Raw genomic sequence first — 10,795 nt, forward strand, 5'->3', positions numbered from 1 at the left:
ACTCTTGCTGAATATTCTCACGAAGGTAAAAGTGCGACACGGAAATGCGCGTGACTACGCTGAAAAATGGCTGTACTGCAGGTCACAAACTTATAATACCTGACTTTGAAATCCAAACGAGGGATTTGAGTGGTTGACTCACAAGTCAAAGAGTACCAGAGAGAATGATCAGTGAAAGAAGGAGGGTGTCCCAGGCAGTGGCTGGCTTCCCCCCTGACACCGCTACAAGTGGAACACATGGTGCCGCGCTGTCCGCTGACCTTGACTGTTTGCTTGCTCTGGCTTTTGCTCTGCCTTTCACTTTATTCTTTCATTCTGATCGTGGATCAGTGTTCTCCCGCTGATTGCTGATTTTTCTCACCGTGGCCCGGAGCAGGAAGCTTGATCACGATCACTGCAGTACAGTTCGATACGTCTTCTGCTCCTGGGAGGGAATCTGCATCTCACGTCTCACATCGTAATGCAGTTAATGGAAATGCTTTTCCCTTTAGTCATGAACAGAGTAGGAAAAACTCGTGTGCGACTAAAAGAAAATCGACTGAGGCAGTGGGCAAAAAAGTGGTATTGTGCACTTCGAACCGTTCAAGGTTAGAGAGAGTAGCCTGCCAAATGTGGCTCCTTACAAGGAGGTGAAGGAGAAATTATGTTCCTGTTTTCCACTCCAAGCTTTTTTTCTATTAATTAGATAGTAAAATCTGAACTATGGTGATAAAAAGAAACATGCTAGACTTCTAAATGCTTCCATATCATGTAAAAGCACACCAAGAATTAGTAGAGCCTTAGTATGACCAGTTAAGGTCATATCTGTGTGAACAGATACATCCTCATTTCTCATTTCTTTTATTTTGATCCTGATTGGGAACCTTTAGCATCCTGTACAGCTAGGATAAGTATCAGTAAACGTGATGCTTGCCCTGGTAGCAGTACAAAGCTTGAGTGAACCAGATTACCATGCAGGCCCGTTACAACACTACCATCTACTCTTCCTTCTTCGGCCTGACAGTCTCCATCAGACACCTTTGGCAGCAGTTACAATGATGAGATCTTTGTTTGAGCCAAAACTGCCTTTCGTGTGGGTCCAGCCCAGCCAGCATTAAAATTCATCACTGTAAATGGGTTTTGGAGCAGATCGCTCTGCATCCCCGATGGAAGGCAGATGATGTGTAAATGTCAGGGCAGGAAGATCTTAAGCGTCTGTGTATTGGTGGGGTTGTGTGTGCGCTAACCCTAAGCCTGCTTAATTTGCACGTTGCAGCTTATGTATGTCCCAGGAGGTGCGGGTGGACCTGGGGTCATCACATGGGTAACACGGGTAAAGCCCTGATCCACTGCCAGCCACATCTGGAAACAGCCCTGTGGCCACCAAATGGCTCCAGTGGTTGTGATTAATTCAGTCACAGAGGCCCTGGGATTATGTCAATTTTAACTGCGTGCAATTATTAGACCAGGAAAGATCTAGAATCAGGAGTGATGTCATATCCACACCAACCAGCAGCTCCCCACATGTGGAACACTCCCTGAATACATCTCCACTTTTTGCAATTGTGCAATCACCTCTTCTTAACTTCGCAGACTGTTTAAATTTGCAGCTATTCATCATGTCCCATTAAACAGGTTAAGTCTGGCATTAGGGCAAAACAAAGCCAGGGAGCCAGCTGCCTGGAACTTTTGAAGACTAATTTAGTATTAAATCTCGATCTAGTACATAAGAATCTGTTTGAACAAACAAGATAGGCGAGATATTTCAAAACTGTATATGATATAATGAGATTCGAGAAAAGAAGAGAGGAGTTTTGAGAACAGATGTTTGCTGCAGTGGGTAGAGGTTCTAATGTTCAGTATTATTATCATTTAATGAAAGTTGTTCTGCTAAAAATAATTAATCCATATTCTTCATATACTTGAAGAGTAAGGGAGAAAGAGAGCGAGAGAGAGAGAGAGAGAGTGAGAAAGGGAGAGAGAGCATTGAGCATCGTCTCGATGAGCCTGTAAGAAGTCATCAGAGTTAGCAGGTCTTCCTTTAACGTAGCAGTGACTGGTTGGGTGAAATGATGTCATGATGGCTCTTTGCATACTCTCAATGCAATGTTAGTAGCAACTAAGCTCTTCCTTTCATCTAATTACAGCTTAATACTGGTATACACTCACCAAGCACCTTCTAAAGATTGAATGCATCCCTAGGCAATACCAAAAAAACAAACATTTTCTCTTTTTTTTATTAGGGGTGGAATAGGTAGTCTTTTCTTTTTAATTATTATTTCTGAGCTTGACCAGTTGTTGTACCACTAAACCTAATTTAATTAGTCGTGTATGGTGTATGACAAAATTATGAATGCTCTTTAAAATACTCAGAAAACTACCATGCTGGTTTTATTGGACTGTGTGAAGGCTACTGTTTCCCTCATTTTCCAGCTACATTTTGGGCACATATTTAGGTTTTAGTCCCCTGCAGAAAAACAGTTTCTCATTAAGACCCTCTTTACTACTCCTGTGGTCTCTGTGGCATTCAAAATAATTGCTTGTCAAAGCAGCCTAAGCATTTTTACTGTGTTAAAAGTGGGTTGTCTGCTAAATGAAATGAACTGAGTTCAGGTGACAAAGCAATTACTTGATGCCTGAGACGAAAGCAGGCTAGTAATCAATGATAGTCACAAGCCTGCCAGCAGGAATTTACAGGACTAAGCTTTGGAAAAGTGTGACCTACATTAAACTACTCATAATCCACAGATTTTGTTTTTCCATTTCCCCACGTAGCCTTGCCATGCTAAGGATTTTGGGCTGTTGGTAATATTTAGCGCCATAACAGAGGAGAGAGGGAGAGGGAGAGAGGAATTGCTATTTATGTCCAGTTAAACCTCCCCATGTCCACTCTACAATGCTGTCGCAGTTTGATTAGAGATATGTCAGACATCATAGCAGTAATAACATCTGGAGTGTGGAAGGCTTGACAGCTGATCAAATGTCCCCCTTACACACACGAGTGCCTGACAAAGAGTGGGCCACATGCTTCCGTTTGATTTCCCAGATTCCTGTTGCAAAGTTTCTGTGAGAATAACTTCTCAATAAGCATCTGTTCAGTGTCACATGTTCACACGTCCTCAGATAAAACAGTACATATTTCACAATCATTTATTGGGTGAAGAAGATATTCAGCCACACCTCAGTATTAAACTGCATGAGAAGGTTCTTATGAGGAAAGAGAGGCAGAGGCTAAATCAGAAGCACTTTCAGTTTACTTTCAGTTTTACCAATCCAGCCATGTCACGCTACACTCGCACTAGAATAGATGCTTACATTTAAAGACAGAATCTTTGACAGACCAAGAGAGCACAGTTGGTGCTAGGAGGCCATACAACTTTTGAACATGAAATTCAGATTCAAAATGTTGACATTTTTAACAGAACAGATAAAAATACACAAACCATTTATATTACAGAATTTTCTCCTGGAGTACATACAGAGCAACAGGTTTGCAATCACAACCAAATGCTAATAAACAATAGTTGAGAATGTTGTACCAGCATCATTGCATCAGTGCAGCATTCTCTGCCTCTTAAAGGACACAAAACGGCAGCAAACAACTTTCTGCCAATTAGTGGGTTCTAAACATTTATGAATAATACATTCTACGGAGAAGCTATGAGATTTTGATCTTATCTTTCCACTCATCAACCTGCGAATGCTTTCCTACATTTTAACAGCACTAGATACAAGGCTGACAGGCATGGTGGTGCACATGAAAACATGTGCAGACAGCACTGAAATCTTGGCATACATAAAGGTCCGTTATAATGTAGCTATCCCATGGCTTTACTTAAACATTACTGTACAGTGCAGTATGTGGTCTAAACTGATCAAGCGCTAATGGACTAATGTACAAAAATAACGCAGGTTCCTCTCTGAAGCTTCACGAGGGCAATGCTTTACATCTTCCTGTTGTCACGTGTAAAGAGAAAGCAAGCGGTCTCTCCTTCATCTTTAGCATTATTACTTTCCAATACTTTAATTGTTTTCAGTGCTTTGTGCTAGGGTCTCAAAGGTTTTGAGATAAAAACTCTGATTATGTACATGTACCATTAAGCAAGTCTATTAAATGTACAACACCTCTTCTGCAACAGCTTGCTCACAGTTCATCTAAAGTCATTGGTCATGGTGAACAAATCTCATCTACAAAAGTGCATCAAAAATTCCAAAGCATCTACTTCCTTAACGAATAAATCCAGTGCTTTGCTAGATGAATAAGGGTCAACACTCGGCCTCTCTCCTTCTGGTTGCTTTCTGCGGATAAGGGATGCTGGGAATTGTAGGCCAGTCTTTGGCAACTTTGCTTTTAACCTCACCAAGCTGTGTGGAAAAATCTGCTGGAGATGGCAGCTACTCGAGAGTGAGTGAATGTTTCTCTCCACTAATTCCCTTAATGAATCCACGAGCACACATATGCACACCAACATAAACATGAACACACTGTTACCTTTGGGTGCGAAGACAATTCTGCATGTTTGAAGTTATTCATTCACAAATGTTTTTAAAAGCAAATAATTTCTGTTCCAAGCCCTCTACTGTGGTGCACTAATTTTCACTCATTGTTAAAAACTCTTCTCACAAGTGATGCAAGACTCAAAAGAACCTTCAAATTGAACATATGGGAGTGATCACATTTGTGATCACTTTTTTGTAGAATTGTTTTTTTTTTTTAATAAACTCATACGGGTTTTTGAAGGAGGTACATTTGAAAGACATGTGCAAGACAAATGCATACAGAACATCACCAAGAAGCCAAAGCTTGGATGTACTCAACTGTTCTCAAACCTGATTTTTTTTTTTAAAAAGGAAAAAACCCCAGACATTTACACACTTATCACACATATCACAGTTACTGAATCAGACCTCGCAGACGCTAAAACTTTAAACAAAATGCAAAACAGCAGAAAGGGGAAATCAGCCAGAAGGAACGCTCATAAGCACAGCGAATACTGTTTCAGCAAACCACCTTTTCCTTCCACAGTTGCCCCGAAGCAGCATAGCGAAGTGCTTCACCTCAGAAAAATGGCGACAGAGCCGAATGGGGTGGGCGGGCTCCTACGAGTCAAAGAGGCGGTCCTCGCAGATCTCCAGCGCTACTTTTGCAGCTCCTCCCAACACCTCCACGTTACCGTCTATCCAGGGCACGACATTGCCCGGCATGTAGGCCGAGCAGTTGGCCATGCCGGCAATGTCCGCGGGCCTCAGGACCCGATCCCACATGTTGAAGTGGCTCAGCTCCCCGACGAAAGCCTGCGTGGCGTCGAACCTCCCGCCGACGATGTCCTGGAAAAACAAGGAAATGGGAGAAAGTCACTTTGTTTCAGTCACTCAAGATTGGCAGATTCTGAAGCACACCAGGTGCCTTCTACTTTGCCTTTTTTTTTTGCTTTAACACCCTAAATGAAAAACCTACGCTCTGTTTTTACTCTGGGTCCGAACAGACCAAACACAGTTTGGTTATCTCATGTTTCGGTTAGGTTCAATGACCGTTGTCAGTCTTCTTTGCCTACCATCTCTTAGGAGTAACAGATCAGTCCCCTGCTCACACCATGTGGCATGACAGTGTGAAGACAGGGCAGCAGCTTCATAAATAATGAGGGATGACGTCTTTTGCTCATCGCGTGTGAAGACTCGCTCTATTTTCTTTCTGCCAAGCCCCTGCGGTCGGCCTCTTTTTTCTCTCCCTTGCTCTTACCTGTTCCTGACCCAGTATGATCACTCCTCCAGGTTTAATTGGGTGCCAGGGGGCCAGGTTCTCTCCGGTGCCTAGTCTCTCACCATCCTGATAGGCCTCCCAGAAGCCGTCCCTGGTTGTCCAGGTGATGCAGATGTGATGCCATCGGCCGTCGCTCACAGACAGAGGCAGCTGAGCCACCTGTGGGGAGCAGAACAATGAATACATTGACATTTGCATTTACATTAGAAGGTCTTCGGCATGGAGAGCAGGTGAATATTTCACAGTATATATAATACTACGGAACATAAGGTGAAGGTACATACAATGCGGCACGGTTACACAATGCTTGGTATGTAAAAAGGAGGACATCGTAAAGAATTGCAGGGTTAATATACCCACAGTGCTTCATTGTAAGGCATAACAGCTCAGTGCTGAAGAAGGAACAGACCAGATCAGATAGATGGTTGGGATTATTCAGTAGTTTCTGGGTAATTTCAGGTGTCATTTTGAAGTGTCTGCTGCACAAATCCAGCGTCCACTGCCTCCTTCTTAGCTGGAAATGAACACTTTGTATTGCTGGTGTACCAACATCCACTGTCATTCTCCATCCCTCTTTCTATTGTATGTTGGCTTAGTCGACTTGCTCTTGTCAACTAACTTCTTATCTAAAGCCAACCAGAAGCCTTTTTCAGGTAGTCTAAAACCAAATGCTCACAGATAGCCATCAGTACATCGCTATGCACCTTCCTCCATGACCAACAACCAGCATATGCAGATGTAGCTGTGATATATTATATGTAAACACTTTTCTCTTTTATTCACCAATGAGATGTGCCCCTTGCGTTAGTGTAACTGTTTTGTAATCTAATTCCCAGTGAGGACACATTAGAAAGGAAGTGATTACAGTCAAAGCCTAAAGCTTGAATAAGGAAAGGTAAAATTAGTATGGCGTAAGGCAGAATAGTACAATCGTAAGTGGAGCAGGATGTACTGCAGAAAGGAAAAGCGCTAAAGATGCACTTGACAGGTAGTCTAATCAGTCAGCAAGGCAGTATGTCTCTCTCTCCCTCTCGCTCTCTCTTTTTTAAGCCCCCCGCCTGCGCGCACACACACACACACACACACACACGCACGCATGCATGTATAATGCATGCTGTAGCAGGGAGCTGTAGGGCAAGCTGCCTCTCTCAATAAGCTAGAAGAACTGACACAACTCAGGAAATGTGTCATGGGAATTAGTCAGGCAGCCAAATCCGCTTTTACTTCTCACTCACACTCTCTCTTGACCCCTAGGTTACATTCAACAGGAGCCAGAGACACAGAGATCTAATGATTTCCATTCTCCATTGGCAAAAGAGTCTCACAAAGAAACATAATGAATAAGATGAGGAATTCATGTTTTAAGAGGATTAGGATCTAACGTGCTGGTCAACAGTATACGAAAAATGTCTGACAATTGTTTCTCAAAATTTCTGCGTTTTGCTGTATTTGTTCATTATTGCAAAAGTGGGTTTTATTAAACAAAACACATTTATAGACTGTTTTTTTTAAATTTCCATTCCTGATACATCCAGCGCAACATCCAGATGGTAGACTTAACACGCTGGCGAACTCTTGTATGCTGTCAAGCAGGGTCAGGTTCTCTGGAGCCTCATGGCCACACCAGACTCAATGCATATTGCGCAATCAACAGGACAAAACCCAATTCTCAACAAGAAAGTTCAGGTAGTGAACAGAGTTAGAAGGTTGATATTGCCATCTTGTCGCTTTTTCCGGAGAAAGATACTTTTTAAACTGGACCTCACCAGCAGATTGTCTTGTGAACGAGGCCAATGTCCTGAAGTGTTGGAAGTGTTGTGAAGAGGACCGGCAGAAGCTATGACATAAACACATCTGAAGCGATGGCGGAGCTGGACGTACTGGCAAAACACAACGTTGGCAACGGCAGACTAGCCAGCCTAGCAGACCCAGCATCACGACTGAATGCTGCATTTACTTTTAGGTCTATAATTCTAGAGTATGGCGCTCAGGGTTCCATCTGTAGCTATAAAACGTATAGAAGCTGACTTAACACTTTGTTATTTAGATTTGTTCCAAAAGCAACTTGCGTTAGCCTGCCCTGGAACAGTTTGGGGTTAAACGCCTCACTCGTAGGTGCGACCCTTTAGCTATCTCTGATGACATAACCTTGTGCGTCAAACTCTTGATCTCCTGGGAAAGCAAAACACGGCAAGATACACAAAACAGAAACACAGTCAAAGCTTTCTGTGCAAAATCAACAACTCACTTTGTCATTGATGAGCAGCTCGATGGGGTTGTTGCCCCATTCTATTAGCACGATCTCGTTGGCCTGTCCGCGGACGCCGTAGGAGAAAGGAGTTCCGATTCCGGGACTAGCACTGGACTTGAGCCACATGCACACAGTGAAGGCATACATCTCCGGCAGACTCTTCTTGATACGGCCATACAGATAATTTGTGCGCAAGGGCAGAGATATCTTGAAGTCCTCTGGGGACTTAAATGCATTGTTACCTGCAAGGAAAAAGAGAAGGATATGAACTATATTTACTATCAGCTCATAACAACTGCAGCAGTTTCAATGATTTGCGTGTACTGGACCAAATGCACTGGGGTATTTATAACTGGAGGATAAGACAGGGCAGACTCAGCAGTCTACTACGATGCTAATGTTGCAGGGTCAAATTCAATCCTTTGTCATCATTAGTAAATTGGTCCTGTTGATGCCACTGACGCTGTACTTGGTATTGAAAATGGTGATGCCAGATGGATGGCAGATAAACTCTTTATTCAACAAAGAGGAGAATCAGGAAACAGCTGGCGGCAAATGCTAAGTTATTTTATACGCAGCTATGCAGCTGTATGCAGCTTGCACCCAGCTAGGATTGGGCCTGACTTTAAACATCGCTCACGGGTGACACATAATCGCGGCCATCTCAAGCATACAACACGTAAATACCAAGAGTCAGGCAGCGGCAGATACACGACTTTGCCTTTGCTGGCGCATACTTCTCTCCAGCTCGCCGATCCTGTCCAGCAGTGAGCTGAGGGTGCTCTCTGTGCGCTGGCGGTGGGCCGCCGTTTCGTTGTACAACTGGCTCTTCTCCTCCTCCAGCTCCGCCACCCTGCGCAGGAGCTGGCCCTCCAGGTCACCCAGGCGCTGCTTCAGCAGGTCGCGCAGGTCGCCGGGGAGCGCCGAGGTTACCGCTTCCATGCTGGACGCGTTAGCGCGCTGCTGCTGCTGGAGAAGGGAGACAACTGTATGACCGGGGTCCGCCTCGGGCGGCAGAGCCACCCGTAGCGTGCTAAGTCACCTCGCCAAGTCACACCGCCAAAAAAAAAACAAAAACAAAAAACATTGTCCCGTCTTTTTCTCTTGGAGAAGCGAAAGTGATGAGCCACATGCAATGCAGCTCTGAGTGTGTGTGTGCGCGCATGTTAAGGGTGACGTGTGTGCATAGGTGTATGTGCGTGAATGTGTCTTTGTGTGTGCGTGCACCTACCCAGCAGATTCTGTCTACACAGCAGATTCTCACCATTCTGGTTACGATACGCTAAGGTTAGAATTTAAAATTTAGGTGCAGTCGAGCCCTCATAAAAACAGTAATAAATAGTAATATGTGTTTGTGTGTGTGTGTGTGTGTGTGCGCGCGCGCACGCGCGTGTTCTTGCATGTGTGTGTGAGACAGAGAAAGCGAGATATAGAAAGACAGAGACAGAGAGTGAAGGGAGGAGGCTGGTGTGATATGGGAGAGCCTTCAGAAAGGGCAAAACTTTTAACGCCATTTAACGAGGTAACGTTTGTCAACAGAGCAGATTGCATAAATATCTGTGAATTTTATTTATTTATATAGGTTGTAGGACTGCAAATATGATTAATTAAAACGTTAACGATATATTATCTGCCGTAATGTTATTCGAGTGCAGGTGTCCGCACCTCCAGGCTTTCCAGACGGTGCTTCAGACTCTGCATGGTCTTGCCCAGCTGATCTATGGTCTCTGTAGGATCACGCGGCAGATCTCCCATTGTGATTTTGCTGTAGTCCTTTCTCCGCGAGCCACCTCGCGACTTGGCATCTCGTGTATCTTGAGCTGCGGCTTCACAGCGAGAAAGTTTGGAGTTAAGCTCTTTGATCGTGCCCTGCTGACTAACGATGGTCTCTTTTTGCTGCAAAATGGTCTCTCGGAGTTGAATGATTGTGTTCCTGAACTCTTCCTCCTGCGGGCTCGTACTTTGCACCCGATTCGTTGTCTCCACCGGGCAGCTGACATCTGTGCCCGCAGGTACGGCCGTGCACATGAAGCGACTGCCCTTCGGTTGACCATTTGCACGAACCACCTTTCCACTCACCAGCGCGCAAATGTATAGAAGTCCAACAAAGAAAGTGACCATTTCGAAAGCAAGTGCAACTCAAAGGTAATCAGTTCGGAACACTTTGCATTTATCACGCGCACATGTAATCTGTTTATTCTGAGGGAGAAAGCCCTTTCAAAAATAAAAGATATTTTGTTAATTTCCCGCTCCGGCGTCTTCACATAAAACCACCAGCAACACCGCGTTTCCGTGGACTTCGAAAATAATCACAATGCATTTGAAAAAGTTATTTGGAGAAAATCCCCCCAAACAGGTGTTTTCCAGGTAATAAAGGTTATTAGCCCTGTATGGTTTCTTAAATCGCCTTTTATCCTTAAATTAGCGATCCAGACCGAGAAAGATGAAATGAAATAGCCTATGCGCTAAAAACTCGGTGTGAACTCGGCGTGATGCACACGTCCTCAGTGGTGCTGAAAGTACAGCTACCGCGCTATAACGGATTATTCATCACGGCTACGGCGCGTCGTTTGGCTGGTCTGAGCAAACGCGCAACCTGACTGGGGTTCAACTACGTCATTTACTCCCGCGAGTCACAAATCAGGATTTCATTTTGCTCGAGGGCATATGTTACAGTCACTTACGCCAGATGTAGACTTAAATAAGGTCACCTTTTAAATGAATAAGGTTTTTAAACGCGTTAGATATTATAGAAATTGCTTCCATATAGCAGTACTGCCTCAGTAACGCGGAGTAAGCGTCAA

The 10,795-nt window shown here is 44.1% G+C and overlaps 1 protein-coding gene across 2 annotated transcripts; it reads right to left on the reverse strand.

Moving 5' to 3' along the window:
• Positions 1 to 3,142: 3,142 nt before the first annotated feature.
• Positions 3,143 to 10,531, reverse strand: nptx2a (neuronal pentraxin 2a). Of its 2 annotated transcripts, none has more exons than XM_026997838.2 (5): positions 9,657 to 10,531; positions 8,729 to 8,957; positions 7,989 to 8,233; positions 5,720 to 5,899; positions 3,143 to 5,307 (listed from the first exon to the last, which is right to left on the reverse strand). In XM_026997838.2, exons 1-5 carry the CDS (start codon positions 10,110 to 10,112, stop codon positions 5,080 to 5,082), a joined length of 1,338 nt encoding a protein of 445 aa, XP_026853639.2. In that variant the 5' UTR covers positions 10,113 to 10,531; the 3' UTR covers positions 3,143 to 5,079. The 2 variants fall into 2 exon arrangements, with proteins under 2 accessions (XP_026853639.2, XP_026853638.2); XM_026997837.2 differs by having other exon boundaries at positions 8,729 to 8,960.
• Positions 10,532 to 10,795: the final 264 nt, after the last annotated feature.

The sequence above is a fragment of the Electrophorus electricus genome, chromosome 1 (genome assembly GCF_013358815.1).
Source record: "Electrophorus electricus isolate fEleEle1 chromosome 1, fEleEle1.pri, whole genome shotgun sequence".
Lineage (NCBI taxonomy): Eukaryota > Metazoa > Chordata > Actinopteri > Gymnotiformes > Gymnotidae > Electrophorus > Electrophorus electricus.